Source organism: Rhinoraja longicauda, chromosome 11 (genome assembly GCF_053455715.1).
Source record: "Rhinoraja longicauda isolate Sanriku21f chromosome 11, sRhiLon1.1, whole genome shotgun sequence".
NCBI classification, from domain to species: domain Eukaryota; kingdom Metazoa; phylum Chordata; class Chondrichthyes; order Rajiformes; family Arhynchobatidae; genus Rhinoraja; species Rhinoraja longicauda.
This window is the reverse complement of record NC_135963.1, coordinates 47,931,810-47,949,333: the sequence shown is the minus strand read 5'-3', so window position 1 is coordinate 47,949,333 and position 17,524 is coordinate 47,931,810. Positions and strand designations below refer to the sequence as shown.

The window sequence follows — 17,524 nt, the reverse complement described above, 5'->3', positions numbered from 1 at the left end:
ATATATTCATCAATCAGAGAGTTGTGAATCTGTGGAATTCTCTGCCTCAGAAGGCAGTGGAGGCCAATTCTCTGAATGCATTCAAGAGAGAGCTAGATAGAGCTCTTAAGGATAGCGGAGTCAGGGGGTATGGGGAGAAGGCAGGAACGGGGTACTGATTGAGAATGATCAGCCATGATCACATTGCATGGTGGTGCTGGCTCGTAAGGGCCGAATGGCCTACTCCTGCACCTATTGTCTATTGTCTATTATCTAATAATCATAAAACAAAGATGAATATTATAAATTCTCATTCACTTAAACACATGGTAAAATGGTGCTGTTCAGGAGACCTATGCTGAAAACCCATCTTGGACATGGGCACTGACAACGCTATGCCTTCCAAGCACTTCAAAAATGACCAGTGGTCACTGCTCGCACAAGTATAAAAAACACGGATAGTGAGATTGCCCACTGTGACAGAGCTTTTAAAGTGGCCGTTCCCTGTGCGATTTGCTCCTTTGAGTAATTGGGCCAATTTGCAACAGCAACAGGTCAGAGATGGCCGTGACCATCACACATACCTTAAAGATGATTGGACATTCTGCCAGTAGAAAGATGTACATGGGGGAAGGAACAAAGTAATTACTCCCCACTCCTACCCAAACAAAATAATGTGCTACCAATAAACCTACATGTGTCCACCTGGACATCATGAGTGGACCCCAAAGGACAGATCCTTCAACTTAATAGGAAGGTGGCCTACTCCCACTTTGAGGTGCAGACTGCTTTTTTAACACAAGCTCTTCATTATTGTAGTATCACCATCAAAAATGCATTGTAAATGCAGTGTTGTCACTGCACTATGTTCAGCAGCTTTTTTGCGCACTAGTCTATGATGTGCACATCCCTTGCACGATCAAATGCGATACACAATAGACATCTAGCTGGCAATGTCTGTTCTCACACATGAAGAGCAATACCTTGGGCAAGGCAGTCGAGGACTGCTGGCAGCTCAACATCTCAAGCAGAGGAAAAGAAAGAAAATGGAGGAAGAGGGAAAGTGACAAATACCAGTTCTCTGATTTCAGAAAGGGGCAAATGTTCACAAGTAAATACATTCCTTTTTTCATTTATTTCATTTTTTTTTCAGTCATTTTATATTTTTAAACAATACTGCAACATTGAAATAGAGAAAATTAAGATTTTCTCATTTCATTCTCTACAGTAATGCCCATTAAATGTAAGACATATAATATAGAGAAAGTTAGAACTTACTGTTATAACAGAAAATTTGTCATTTAACACCACCTGTATTTTGTTAATGCCAATTATTCGTAGTGATTAATACTTTGTTGATTTTTTTGAATATTGTCTTTTCTATTTGCAGATATTAATGAATGTGAAAAAAAGGAAACTTGTCAGCATGACTGCAAAAACACAGCAGGGAGTTACCAATGTCTCTGTCCCACTGGATACAGACTCATGCCCAACGGGAAAGCCTGTCACGGTACGATACCCTTTCACCAGTTCCTTGTAATTTTGTTTTGGGGGGGGGGGGTCATTCCCTTGGTTGACACATTGATAAAGAACATCACATAAGAAATAGAAACAGATGCAATCTATTCATCCTCTTTGTCAATGCTCTGCCATTCAAAAACATCGTAGCTGACGTTTTACTTAAGTGCCATTTGCCTGCATTAGAATGGAATACTTTATTGTCACATGTGACAAGACACAATTCTTTGCTTGCATACCCAATGTATACAAATAGCGGCCACCTACGGCACTGACAAAGTTACAACACGAACCATATCACTTGATTCCCTCAAAATCTAAATGAAAAATTAGCAGTCTCTGCCATTAATACACACGGCCACTGCACCTCAAAAGCCTTCTTGGGAACAGAGTTTAAAAGATTCATCAATATCTAGTATTGGAAATTTCTCCTCATCCCAGTCCTTGATGGCTGACCCCTTATTTGAGACTGTGACTGCTGGTCAAACGTGTAACCTTTCACCCTGTCACTGGTTCCAGAATCCCCAACTAAAGGAACCATTACCCTGTGCCCAACTCTCAAGCCCCAGAAGAATCTGGCAGCTTTCAATGAAATCACCTTTCCTTCTTCTAAACCCGAGAGAATATAGACCCAATCTGTTTAATTTCTCCTCGTCTGATAAATCAATTCAGATCAATTAATCCGGTTCATTGCACTCCCTCTATTGCAAGACCACATGTGGGCTCATTAGGCAAATGCTAATAGTTCTTTTACTAGGACAACTTCTGTAAAAATGCCGTTTCAACTTACATATAAAACCAAAACCTGAGGCCATAAATATTAGAGTCATATTTAAACTTAACAGGCAGGATAATCCACTTTACCAAAAGACTGATTGGTATGTGAAGCTCACAATAAATCGTTGAAGTGAACAGCATGGATGGTGAAAGCTAAGCTACTAATGCTGTCCCACTGCTGGTATCAGGAACAGGACTTTGGCCAGTTTTTTTACCTGGTGCTGAGACTAATTGTAACCTTTGCAATGCTGTCCACAAATCAATTCTGCCCAGAATCTTCCAATCTGCGTGGCCAATGTTCCAGGTGGTTCTCTTAGCAGCCAATTGTGCGTCACAGTGGTGCAGCAATAGAGTTGCTGCCTTATAGTGCCAGAGAACCTGGGTTCAATACTGACAACGGGTGCTGTCTGTACAGAACTTGTACCTTCTCTCCGTGACTGCGTTGGTTTTCTCCGAGATCTTCGTTTTCCTCCCACTCTCCAAAGACGTACGGGTTTGGAGGTTAATTGGCTTGGTGAAATGTAAAAATTGTCCCCAGTGTGTGTGTAGAATAGTGTTAATTTGGTGGATCGCTGGTCGGCCCGGTCTCGGTGGGCCGAAGGGCCTGTTCCTGCGCTGTAAAACAAACAATCCAATGTATTAGTCATTTTATTTTCCTTTTGAGCATTATGATGGTTTTAAATAAGTCAAAATAGAAACTACTCTAAATCATGAATAGCATAACATTCTTACAACATTTTTCTATGTAAAAATATATTTGCTATATTGACAATGAGCAACAACACCAATCTCGTGGCTTTCATTAGTGAACTCTCTTACATCTTCACACCCCATTCCAGTGAAAAATCATGACAATTCACCATGAATGATAATTACCCTATTAACCTATCAGTGGAAAACGTGTTTATTTTCTTTGTTAAGTTCCAATAATAGGCCGTCACATATTTAAAATATTTTAGATGTTGCATTGCACTGATATTTCCTTATTATCCTCTGCAGATGTTGATGAATGTCTAGAACAAAACATCCATTGTGGAGCCAGTCGTATGTGCTTCAATATGAGAGGCAGTTATCAGTGCATAGACACACCTTGTCCACCTAAATACCAGAGAGATCCAGTTACCGGGTATGATGCACCAATGCAATTAACTTTGTTCTACAGCTATTATTTGCTTCCCTGTTTTACTTCATTTTTACAGACAAAAAGGAAACTGATTATAATCCGCACTTCATCTAAGCAGTGAACTGCAGTTAATAAATTAGTTTTCATTTATTCCTATAGCTTTCCTGATTCTCCTAATATAGTGTCAGTATTACAGTATAGCAAAGGGGATTACAGAGGCAGGAGCTGGCCAGATTTAACTGGAAGGAGGCCGTAGCAGGGAAGACGGTGGAACAGCAATGGCAGGTATTCCTGGGAACAATGCAGAAGTTGCAGGATCAATTTATCTCAAAGAGGAGGAAGATTCTAAGGGGAGTAAGAGGCAACCGTGGCTGACAAGGGAAGTCAAGGACAGCATAAAAATAAAAGGGAAGAAGTATATCATAGCAAAGAAGAGTGGGAAGCCAGAGGATTGGGAATCTTTTAAAGAGCAACAGAAGATAACTAAAAAGGCAATACGGGGAGAATAGATGAGGTATGAGCGTAAGCTAGCCAATAATATAAAGGAGGATAGTAAAAGCTTTTTTAGGTATGTGAAGAGAAAAAAATAGTCAAGGCAAATGTGGGTCCCTTGAAGTCAGAAGCAGGGGAATTTATTATGGGGAACAAGGAAATGGCAGACGAGTTGAACCGGTACTTTGGATCTGTCTTCACTAAGGAAGATACAAACAATCTCCCAGATGTTCTAGTGGCCAGAGATCCTAGGGTGACAGAGGAACTGAAGGAGATTCACATTAGGCAGGAAATGGTGTTGGGTAGACTGATGGGACTGAAGGCTGATAAATCCCCAGGGCCTGATGGTCTGCATCCCAGGGTACTTAAGGAGGTGGCTCTAGAAATTGTGGACTCATTGGTGATCATTTTCCAATGTTCTATGGATTCAGGATCAGTTCCTGTGGATTGGAGGGTAGCTAATGTTATCCCACTTTTTAAGAAAGGAGGGAGAGAGAAAACAGGAAATTATAGACCAATTAGTCTGACATCAGTGGTGGGGAAGATGCTGGAGTCAATTATAAAAGACGAATTTGCGGAGCATTTGGATAGCAGTAACAGGATCGTTCCGAGCCAGCATGGATTTATGAAGGGGAAATCATGCTTGACTAATCTACTGGAATTTTCTTGAGGATGTAACTAGGAAAATTGACTGGGGAGAATCAGTGGATGTGGTGTACCTCAACTTTCAGAAAGCCTTCGACAAGGTCCCACATAGGAGATTAGTGGGCAAAATTAGAGCACATGGTATTGGGGGTAGGGTACTGACATGGATAGAAAATTGGTTGACAGACAGAAAGCAAAGAGTGGGGATAAATGGGTCCCTTTCAGAATGGCAGGCAATGACTAGCGAGGTACCGCAAGGCTCGGTGCTGGGACCGCAGCTATTTACAATATACATTAATGACTTGGATGAAGGGATTAAAAGTAACATTAGCAAATTTGCAGATGATACAAAGCTGGACGGTAATGTGAGCTGTGAGGAAGATGCTATGAGGTTGCAGGGTGACTTGGACAGGTTGTGTGAGTGGGCGGATGCATGGCAGATGCAGTTTAACGTGGATAAGTGTGAGGTTATCCACTTTGGTGGTAAGAATAGGAAGGCAGATTATTATCTGAATGGTGTCAAGTTAGGAAAAGATGACGTACAACAAGATCTGGGTGTCCTAGTGCATCAGTCACTGAAAGGAAGCATGCAGGTACAGCAGGCAGTGAAGAAAGCCAATGGAATGTTGGCCTTCATAACACGAGGAGTTGAGTATAGGAGCAAAGAGGTCCTTCTGCAGTTGTACAGGGCCCTAGTGAGACCGTACCTGGAGTACTGTGTGCGGTTTTGGTCTCCAAATTTGAGGAAGGATATTCTTGCTATTGAGGGCTTGCAGCATAGGTTTACTAGGTTAATGTCGTATGTTGAAAGACTGGAGCGGGTAGGCTTGTATACACTGGAATTTAGAAGGATGAGAGGGGATCTTATCGAAACATATAAGATTATTAAGGGGTTGGTCACGTTAGAGGCAGGAAACATGTTCCCAATGTTGGGGGAGTCCAGAACCAGGGGTCACAGTTTAAGAATAAGAGGTAGGCCATTTAGAACGGAGATGAGGAAAAACTTTTTCAGTCAGAAAGTTGTAAATCTGTGGAATTCACTTCGTCAGAAGGCAGTGGAGGCCAAGTCTCTGAATGCATTCAAGAGAACTAGATAGAGCTCTTAAGGATAGCGGAGACAGGGGTTATGGGGAGAAGGCAGGAACGGGGTACTGATTGAGAATGATCAGCCATGATCACATTGAATGGTGGTGCTGGCTCGAAGGGCCGAATGGCCTACTCCTGCACCTATTGTCTATTGTGTTAGTAAATCAAGGCTTCAAAATGATTGATTGACGTATTTCTTGGAAACTAAAATCTCTTACAAAATGTTGATTCACATAATACCATATTTCTATTTACATTCTAGTCTCACTAGAAGAGACAAGGTAGGGACATAGAATAGACACAAAATGCTGGAGTAACTCAGCGGGACAGGCAGCATCTCTATAGAAGGAATGGGTGATGTTTCGGGTCAAGACCTTTCTTCAGACAGGGAGTCGGGGAGAGGGAGACACAGAGATATGGAGAAAAACAGAAATCAAAGGGGATGAAGGTCAAGGTCGGACTCTCAGTCTGAAGAAGAGTCTCGTCCTGAAATGTCACCCCTTCTATCCAGAGATGCAGCCTGTCCGGTCAAATAAAATAGAAACTACTCTAAATTATTAATAGCATAACATTCTGACAGCTTTTGTGTCTACCTTCAGTGTAAACCAACAGCTGCAGTTCCTTCCTACACAGGTAGGAACTCATGTTATATTTTATCACTAAGCTATAGAAATGCTGAACAAATCCAAACAGATTGGGTTTTCTCATAGAATGTTGCATCCAGTAGCCAGGTATTAACTATAAATTTGGGAATCAGTGACCAAGTCACAGATTAAATATTTTAAATGTTTTTTTGTTTGATTAATTACTATACATTTCTATAACTATAAACATGTTTATATACCTGCAACAAAAAATCGGGATTATTAATGCTTGAAAATTACAAAACCACGCAAAGGATGAAATTTTTCAATACCCAATGCCATTCTTCCAGCACCCATTAGCTCCTCAAAAATATGGAGCATATATCAGTTTAGATTGTCAGAACAGAGTTGGCTGTGCACGTTTTTTTTAAATGTGCACATAACATTTTTTTATGGGCTGGTATGATGACATTGTTCTTTTCCGGTTCAAATAATTGTAATAGAATGTAAAGTAAAATTCCAGAGAAGCTCATTTCAAAACAATGCAATCACATGTTGTTGGGTTTAATTACAGAAAATATGCGAAAATAAGATCAAGCTGATTTGACATTAGATAATTAAGAGAGACCAAAGTCCAAAATGTGAGATTATTTCCGTGAAAACCAACCTAATGAGTTAGGTGGGCACAGGTTCACTCTAGAGAAGTGTAGGTTGGAAAAATGCAGATGCTGGTTTAAACCATCGACACCAAAAGCTGGAGTAACTCAGCGGGTCAGACAACATCTCTGGAGAAAAAGATTAGGTGACATTTCAAGTCAAGACCCTTGTTCAGACTGGGAGTCAGGGGAAAGGGATACCTTTCCCTTTCCCCTGACTCTCAGTGAAGTAGACTCTCTACCTGAAAACGTTACCTATTCCTTTTCTCCAGAGATGCTGTCCGACCCGCTGAGTTACTCCAACCTTTTAGTTTAGAGATATAGTGCAGAAACAGGCCCTTTCAGCCCACTGGGTCCGTGCCGACCAGCGATCCCTGCATATTAACACTATCCTATACCTACTAGGGATAACTTTTTTTACATTTACCAAGCCAATTAACCTTCAAACCTGTACGTCTTTGGAGTGTGGGAGTAAACCGAAGATCTCGGAGAAAATCCATGCAGGTCACGGGGAGAACATACAAACTCCGTACAGATAGCACCGGTGGTCGGGATCAAACACGGGTCTCCGGCGCTGCATTGGTTGTAAGGCAGCAACTCTACCGCTGCGCCACCGTGCTGCCCTTTTTGTGTCTATCTTCACTCTTGTGAACATAGATCTAATGTGAGAAGCTGCTTTCCACTGTGATTTCCTTACGTAAAGGATAGAGCCATCTACAGCAAAACCTTTGGAATAATTTTGGGAACAGGAGTACCTTTCACAATGATTATGATAGAATGGATCAGAAGGCTTTACTCATTCTTTGAGTTTGTGAATTGAAATATATTTTTCTTTTTTAGATTTTGCCTGAAAAACTGCCCATCCAATGATCTAGAGTGTGCTCTCAGTCCGTACGCCTTGGAGTATAAACTTGTTGCCCTTCCGTTTGGTATCGCTGCTAACCAGGATCTCATCCGTCTGGTGGCCTATACTCATGATGGAGTGATGCATCCCAGAACTGTCTTCTACATTGTCGATGAGGACCCGTTGATACCTTTTGCAATTCGAGATGAGAACTTGAAAGGAGTTGTATTTACAATTAGAGCACTACAAGAGCCTCAGACATATCGGATGAAAGTACGCGCCTCGTCATACAGTGCAGATGGAAACATTGAATATCAGACTACTTTTATAGTTTATATTGCAGTGTCTGCATACCCATACTAAGGAGCACTACAACATATAACTTTTATTCACTCAAGTAAATAGGAATCAAGTCCACCGGAAGCAAATGTTTAAAATCTGCCATTATCTAATACAGTTGTGAAAATGGTGCTATGCTTTGGCAGTACACATACCTGAAGGTTGTAGACAGCAGGCAACACACTGCCCAGCTGTTCAAACAAGGGAAATAAATCATCATTCTCAACAATGGAAAGTTCTGACCAAATTACCACCGACCATTTAAAGTCATTACACTGTATAAGAAAGCGACACGTTCTGGGAGTCAGATATCAAGATGTATTCTATTTTTATGAAATGTATATATGAACAATTCTGTGCATTTTATATGCAGTTACCTTTGGTGCATTTATTTTTTTCCTCAAAAGACTAAAGTGTAACATCAGATAATGAAATAAAGGTCACATCCTTCTAATTTGTTTTACAGTAAGCACTCCATTTATTCACTATCTTCAAATGATGCAGTCCAAGATTACTAAAATATTTATTGGGTTATTATGCTTTGACCATCCAAAACCTGGCTGGAAGAAAAAGACCCTTCTCCACACTTCATATTAAAACAACCGGTCAAAGTTTAGTCAGGTGATAAACAGCATGAGTCTCTCTTTTCCAACTTCTTCCAGGCATTTACATTCTGATATTTGTATCAGAAATGTCTTCTCTCCAACAACCATTTTGCATCATAACTTTAACTTTTTAAGTTGAATAATATGTCTGGCATTTAAATTAACAGGGCAAGGAAAACAGTAACAGGTTGGAAAGAATCGACATGTGATTTTGAAAGACATCAGGTTTGATAAACCTTTTGGAATTTTTTTCATTGAAAGTTATTTGTATTATTTATAATAATTTTTTTTAAATTAAAACACAGGATGTAGCAGCAGACATATAGACAATAAACAATAGGTGCAGGAGTAGGCCATTCGGCCCATCGAGCCAGCACCACCATTCAATGTGATCATGGCTGATCATTCTCAATCAGTACCCCGTTCCTGCCTTCTCCCTATATCCCCTGACTCCACCATCCTTAAGAGCTCTATTTAACTCTCTCTTGAATGCATTCAGAGAATTGGCCTCCACTGCCTTCTGAGGCAGAGAATTCCACAGATTTACAACTCTCTGACTGAAAAGGTTTTTCCTCATCTCCGTTCTAAATGGCCTACCCCTTATTCTTAAACTGTGGCCCCTGGTTCTGGACTCCCCCAACATTGGGAACATGTTTCCTGCCTCTAACGTGTCCAACCTCTTAATAATCTTATATGTTTCGATAAGTCTTGTAAGCCTTCCTCACCATTCAATATGATCATGGTGGATCTGTCCAGGCTTCAACTCCTTCTGGCTGCCAGATCCTCCTCACGTTTTCAAAAATCTCCAATATTTCAAAAATCTATGTACTTCTAATGAACTTGGCTCCACAACTCTCTGGGATAAAGAATTCTAGAGCATAACCAAACTCTGCGAAAAAAATCTCTACATAACTAAGTTTAAATGACCAGCCTCTGACAACTATGTATTTCACATTCTCTCATTGCTGAAAACATCTTTAGACCTACCATGTCACGTACCCTAGAGCTCTTATTTGTTTCAATAAGATGACCTTTCATTCTCTTAAACTCAAGAATCCAATCCGAACCTGTCTAGCCTCTCTTGATAGGACAGTGTGTAATTACTATACAACCAGGAAGATCTTAAAATGCACATTACAAAAATGGATTTTAAGTCATAATGTTGTAAGATTCAAACCCATTTAAACTTATCTAAGCGAGGGAGAGAAAAAGCAAGAAACTAGATTTCGATTTTTTAGATTTTTAGATTTAGAGATACAGCGCGGAAACATGCCCTTCGGCCCACCGAGTCCGCGCCGCCCAGCGATCCCCACACACACTAGGGACAATTTTTACATATTACCCAGTCAATTAACCTACATACCTGTACGTCTTTGGAGTGTGGGAGGAAACCGAAGGTCTCGGAGAAAACCCACGCAGGTCACGGGGAGAACGTACAAACTCCGTACAGACGCCGCCTGTAGTCAGGATCGAACCTGAGTCTCCGGCGCTGCATTCGCTGTAAGGCAGCAACTCTTTAGTTATGTAGAGATTTTATATGTACAGGAACACCACCGATTTTCCGCAACTGGTGGTCACCTCCTATAATGTAGACAAATCTACAAGAGTGCACTTGAAATCCCCCCCGGGAAGTCCCTCAGAAAAGGTGGCTTCTAGGCCGGGTGAGGCCCTTGACCTCATCGGGATTTCCGTGCCGATCGTCGGGTCGAATTTGCCCCCTGCGGCCGGGGCACTGGAACTCTGACCCGGCCGGAGCTGGAAGATCGATTCCCATAGCTGTCTACCGAGGCCGACTGCGGACCTGTATCTCGGCTCCTCGGCTGCCTAGGTGGACTGTTGCAGTACCCGGAGGCCATGACCTCTCTTTCTGAACAAAGTTTATTTCTGATTTTTTATTAATACAGCTTTGACAATTCAATGCATGAACACATTAGTACTGATAGATATCCCCCCGCCCCCCCCACCCACAATACCATTCAGAGGATATACAACTTAAGATATGCAAGGAAAATAAGTAAATAAGTAAACATAAACTTAAGCATAAAAAATTTAAAAAAGACAAAGTTAAAAAAATTAACCAAAAAAAATAAATAATAAATAAATAAATAGAGATAATAATAATATATATTTTTAAATAAATGGTTAGAGGTTTAAAGCAGTACATCATATTATCTAGGGCACCAACATGCATAAAAACAGAGAAGAGGGAAGCAGAAAAATCAGAATGTTAAGACATATCAGGGACCTTTCTAATACTTCAATTCCACTCTTAATTACATACACACATATCAAATACTCTACTCAACCATAAAATTATCAGAGCCTAAAGCATCAATACAACTAAGAAAAGGTTGCCTATCAATGTAAACTTCTTCCACCTCAAAAACATTGCCCGTCTCCGTCCATCCCTCTCCTCCACAGCTGCAGAAACCCTCATCCACGCCTTCATCACCTCCCGTCTGGACTACTGCAACAGCCTCCTCTATGGCGCACCCTCAAAAATCATCAATAAACTTCAATACATTCAAAACTCCGCTGCCCGTCTACTCACACACACCTCGATCCGTGACCATATCACCCCCGTCCTTTATAAACTCCACTGGCTCCCCATCCCCCAGAGAATCCAGTACAAAATCCTCCTCATAACCTACAAAGCCCTCCATAACCTGGCCCCATCCTACCTTACCGACCTCCTCCACAGGCACACTCCCACCTGCACCCTCCGCTCTGCCGCTGCCAATCTCCTATCCCCCCACATCCGGACTAAACTCAGATCCTGGGGGGACAGGGCTTTCTCCATCGCTGCTCCCACCCTATGGAACTCACTACCCCAAACCGTTAGAGACTCCCCCACACTCACCACATTCAAAACATCGCTGAAGTCTCACCTGAAGTTGATAACCATCTTGATCACCACTGAAGGTCACCTCACCTTCTGTCTCCTTTCTCTGTTCATTTATTTATTTACTTATTTATCTATTTATTCATTTCCCTATGTTCTCAAAATCTCTGTAAAGCGTCTTTGAGTATATGAAAAGCGCTATATAAATAAAATGCATTATTATTATTATTATAAACTTGTCAGCTGATTCCCTAACAGTATCCCTAATCTTCTCCAATTGAATAAAATACAACATATCCCTAATCCACTGTGCAAATGTTGGAGGGTTACAATCTATGACCTCTCTTTGACCCGGCAAAATGGATAATGCAGAATGGCTCTGGAACCAAGGATGCGGCAAAATCAGTGGTGGACCTGTACATTAATAGCAGGGAGAAGGTTGGAACTCTCAAGGATAATGGAGGTAATTTGTACTTGTAGTCAGAAGATAGAGGCGTGTACTAAATGAGTCATTTACTTAGATTATTCACATTGGAGAAAGACATGGAAGACAGTGAGATCAGTGTGCAGAATACTAATATACAAGAGCAGTTTGAGATCAAGAAGGAGGAGGAATTATAGGCCAATGTTGGCTTTGGAGAGGTGCAGAAGAGGTTTATAAGAATGCTGCGTGGGTTAGGTGGTGTTGGTTACAAGGAAAGTGATACGTTCTACTCAGTATCATTCTCAAAAGCACGCATTGAGTGGGAGACCAAAACAACACACGTCTGTTCACAAGATCCACATTTTAACTGTGTATTTTAGCAAATGCGCAGGCACAGCTTTACCATATTGTTGCATGTATACATCACATAGCAGCTTTACCATATTGTTGCATGTATACATCACAGAAAGGATGGACAAATTTGCGTTGCTTTCTCTGATTTGCAAGAGGTTGAGGGGAGATTTGCTAGAAGTATATAAAATTATGAGAGGCATAGATAGGGTAGACAGAACCTTATTCCAAGGGTGGAAATGTAAAAGACTGGAGAGCACAGCTTGAAGGTGAAAAGTGCAAACTTTAAATGAGGATTGCAGGGAAAGTTTTTGCGCAGAGCATGGTGTGTGCCTGGAAATGTGTTACCAAGGGTAGTGGTGGAAGCAGATACAATAATGGTACATGAGGCCTTTAGCTGGGCGCATGGATATACAGGGAATAGAGGGATATGGATCATGTACAGGCAGAAGAGATTAGTTTACCTTGGAATTGGAGACCAAAGGGCCTGATCCTGTGCTGTACTGTTCTATGTTAAATGTTCTTGGAGAGTAAAGCAAGCAAGGGAATGCATGATAAATGGCATGATACTGAGTAATGTGAAAGAACAGCAGGGGCCCTACACGTCCACATAGTTAATTGAGGATGTATTTCCATAAATAAGTACGGCCCACAGATGTAAGATAAGTCAATACAATAGTTAGAGGGGACTTTGGTGGGAGTGTGGAACTCACTCTCTGAAATAGTAATAAAGATCGAAACAAACATTTGCAGACAATTTAAACGAATGGCCAACAGCAAGCAAATGGGATGCAAGATGGAAAAATGTGTGTCATTTACTTCCATAGAAAATCTGAATGTCGTAGCAGAATAGAATTGTGCAGCACAGACAAGATCTTTCGGCCCACCTTGCCCATACTGACCATGATGTTTATGTTTATCTATGCTGATCACATTTGCTTTCATTAGGCTTGTATCCCTCTATGCCTTTCCTATCCAAGTACCTGTCCATGTGGCTTTTAAACATTGTATTGAATTTGCCTCCACCACCTTGTCTGGCAGCTGTTCCAAATATTCACACCCACTATGTGGAAATCTTACTGCCGGGTTCTCCTTTAAATTTCTCCTATCACTCCTTAAACCACTGCCCTCTATTCCGAGACACCCTCGCGTAAGAAAAAAAGCTCTCCATGTCTATCCATTCAATTCCCCCTCAGAATTTTATGTCTCTCTAATGTCACCCCTTAGCCTCCTATGTCTATAAGAATAACCCAACCTATCCAATCACTCCTTATATCTACGGACTTCCATTCCAAGCAGCATCCGGCTGAATCTCTTCAGGAGTGTACACAATTGTCTAACTAATGTTTTGCACAGCTACAACATGACATCCCAACTCTTATAATCAATCCCTCGACCTATGAATTCAAGCATACCAAATGCCTTCCACACTACCCTATCCACCTGTGTCGCCACTTCCACTAAGCAATGGACGTGCATCCTAAGGTCGCTCTGTACATCAATGTTCCTATGGTCCCTGCCATTTACTCTAATTGGACCAAACCCATTCACCCTATTCACCTGTGTCTCTATTTTCATTGAGTTATGGTATTTCAATGTACATCTAAGCTCCAAAGGTGTCTGCTATTCACTCCAGATGCCCTGCTACTATTTGACATCTGCCTGGATTAAATTCCATCTGCCACTGCTCCATCCATCTTTACGGAGGATCTTTGTCCTGTTTGTTCCCTGGGACAACCTGTGTAGGAAGGATGCTGGTTTAACCGAAGATAGACACAAAAAGCTGGAGTAACTCAGCGGGACAGACAACTTCTCTGGAGAAAAGTAATAGGTGACATTTCGTGTCAAGACCTTTCTTCGGACTGAAAGTCAGGGGAAAGAGAAACGAGAGATATGGACAGTGATGTTGAGAAATATAGAACACATGAATGAAAGCTATGCAAGAAAGTAACAATGGTAAAGGAAACAGGCCATTGTTAGCTGTGGCCTAGGTAAGAATGAATACAGACAATGAGACTCAATAAGACAACTTTGAAGCTGGTATAACTTGGGTGGGAGAGGGATTGAGAGTGAGGGAATGCAAGGGTTACTTGAAGTTAGAGAAATCAATAATTAGGCCACTGGGGTGTAAGCTGCCCAAGCAAAATATGAGATGCTGTTCCTATTTTCATTTGGCCGCACTCTGACAATGGAGGAGGCCTAGGACTGAAAGGTCAGTCTGGGAATGGGAAGGAGAATTAAACTGTTTGGCAACTGGCAATCTCCAGTACAGGAAGGATATAGAGAGATTAATAGCATAGTGTCAAGATGACAATCTCTCCCTCAATGTCAGCAAAATGAAGTTAATGGTTATCAACTTCAGGACGTGAGATGCTGCACATGCCCCATGTTGCTGAAGAGGAGATGGTAAAGAGCTCCAAGTTCCCAGAAATACATGGCATCAATAATTGGACCTGGTACAACCACACAGATGCCATGGTATGAAAGCACAAGCATCTCTACTTCCTCAGAAGACTAAGAAAATTCAGTATATCCCCAATTACATCCATTTCCACAGATGCCCCATAGATGACATCCTATCAAGATGCAGCATAGCTTGGTTTGGTAACTGTTCTCCCCAAGACTGTAAGAAGTTGCAGTGAAATGTCAGTATATGATGCAAACCAGCCGCCCCTCCATCAATCCATCTACATGTCATACTGCCTTGGGTGAGTCGCCCCTCCACCAACCCCATCTACACGTCATACTGCCGCCCCTCCATCAGCCCCATCTACTTTCATACTGCCGCTCCTCCATCAACCCCATCTACACGTCATACTGCCGCCCCTCCATCAGCCCCATCTACTTTCATACTGCCGCCCCTCCACCAACCCCATCTACACGTCATACTGCCGCTCCTCCATCAACCCCATCTACACGTCATACTGACGCCCCTCCACCAACCCCATCTACACGTCATACTGACGCCCCTCCACCAACCCCATCTACACGTCCTACTGCAGCCCCTCCACCAACCCCATCTACACATCCTACTGACGCCCCTCCACCAACCCCATCTACAAGTCCTACTGACGCCACTCCATCAGCCCCATCTACTTTCATACTGACGCCCCTCCACCAACCCCATCTACACGTCCTACTGACGCCCCTCCACCAACCCCATCTACACGTCCTACTGCAGTCCCTCCATCAGCCCCATCTACACGTCATACTGCAGCCCCTCCATCAACCCCATCTACATGTCCTACTGCCTTGGGTAAGCCGCCAACATAATCAAGGATCACTTACAGCCCAGTCATTTCCACTTCTCCCATCTCCCATTCGACAGAAAATATAAATCTTGAAAGCGGATTCAAGAATAGCTTCTTCCCCGCAGTCATTGGACTATTGAATGAACTTACTTATCAGGCTGTATTCCTAATATAGGAATACAGCCTGTAATATAGGAATAGGGCGGCACGGTGGCGTAGCGGTAGAGTTGCTGCCTTACAGCGAATGCAGCGCCGGAGACTCAGGGTCGATCCTGACCACGGACGCCGTCTGTACAGAGTTTGTACGTTCTCCCCGTGACCTGCGTGGGTTTTCTCCGAGATCTTCGGTTTCCTCCCACACTCCAAAGATGTACAGGTATGTAGGTTAATTGACTGGGTAAATGTAAAAATTGTCCCTAGTGTGTGTAGGATAGTGTTAATGTGAGGGGGTCGCTGGGCGGCAAGGACTCGGTGGGCCGAAGGGCCTGTTTCCGCGCTGTATCTCTAAATCTAAATCTAAAAAAAATCTAAAATCTAATCTCCCAATCTACCACATCGCAGCCGTTGCACATTTTTAAAACTACAGTTTCTCTGTAGCTGTAACACTATATTCTGCACTCTGTTTCATTTCATCTTCTGGACGAGCTGTTGTACTTGTGTATGGTTTGATTGTGTTCATGTATGGTATGATCTGTCTCGGTAGCATACAAAACAACATTTCTCACTGTATCTCGGCACTAATTCCAATAACTCGCTCAGATCCACATCAGTCACTAAGTCGCTGTAATTAACTACGTATTCTCCACCTTCTCTAATGGCGATTGCACAAGTAGTTTATAACCACTGCTCAGAAGAGATTTCTTTTCATCACTTTTTGTCTCACGTTTGTGCACATCTCTTAGTCCATGGTTAATGCATTGTGCGTCACTTAGATACAATGTTTCCTGGTTGGTGGTTGAGTAATCTCCATCAATGGATCAGCTGTGGAGCAGGAAGATAGATGTATCAGTTTGACATAAGACATGTGCCAGAAAAACTTGAAAGGTCATGCCACCAGATTCAAGAACAACTTCTTCCCTTTTATTATCAGAACCTTGAATGTACTGCTCATGTCCTAAGAAAGACACAAAATGCAGGAGTAACTCAGCGGGACAGGCAGCATCTCTAGAGAGAAGGAATGGGTGACATTTCAGGTCGAGATCCTTCTTCAGACTGGTTAGGGATTAGGGAAACGAGATATAGACAATGAGAGATGTGGAGAGATAACAAAAAATGAATGGAAGATAAGCAAAAAGTTACGATGATAAAGGAAACAGGCCAATGATAGCTGTTAGTTGGGTGAAGAGGAGAAGCTAGTGTGACTTGGGTGGGGGAGGGATAGAGAGAGAGGAAATGCCGGGGATACCTGAAGTTAGAGAAATCAATATTCATATCACTGGGCTGTAAGCTGCCCAAGTGAAATATGAGATGCTGTTCCTCCCATTTGCGTTTAGCCTCACTCTGACAATGGAAGCAACCTAGGACAGAAAGGTCTGTGTGGGAATGGGAAGGAGAATTAAAGTTTTTAGCAACCGGGAGATCAGGTGGGTTCAGGTGGACTGAGCGAAGGTGTTCAGTAAAACAATCGCCCAGTCTACGTTTGGTCTCGCCGATGTATAAGAGTCCACATCTTGAACAATGGAAACAGTAAATGAGGTTGGAGGAGGTGCAGATGAACCTCTGCCTAACCTGACAGGACTGTCGGGGTCCCTGGACAGAGTCGTGGGAGAAGGTAAAGGGACAGTTGTTGCATCTTCTGCGGTTGAGGGGAAGGTAACTGGGGAGGGGGTGGTTTGGGTGGGAAGGGATGAGATGGGAAAATGTGGCTAGTGGTGGGATCCCGTTGGAGGAAATTTGTGGATTGTGTGTTGTATGCGACGGCTGATGGGGTGGAATGCAAGGACGAGGGGGACTTTGTCTCGGTTGTATCTAGGGGAGGGGGAGCAAGGGCGGAGCTGCGGGGTACTGA

At 42.4% G+C, this 17,524-nt stretch overlaps 1 protein-coding gene across 1 annotated transcript in view; it reads left to right on the top strand.

Moving 5' to 3' along the window:
* The window catches only part of hmcn1 (hemicentin 1), a 365,295-nt gene extending 356,874 nt beyond the window's left edge, over positions 1–8,421 (top strand). The window contains exons 105-107 of the mRNA XM_078407604.1: positions 1,370–1,489; positions 3,274–3,400; positions 7,701–8,421. Coding sequence (XP_078263730.1) covers positions 1,370–1,489; positions 3,274–3,400; positions 7,701–8,067 — 614 coding nt within the window. The 3' untranslated portion in view covers positions 8,068–8,421. The remainder of the gene's footprint in view (positions 1–1,369; positions 1,490–3,273; positions 3,401–7,700) is intronic.
* Positions 8,422–17,524: the final 9,103 nt, after the last annotated feature.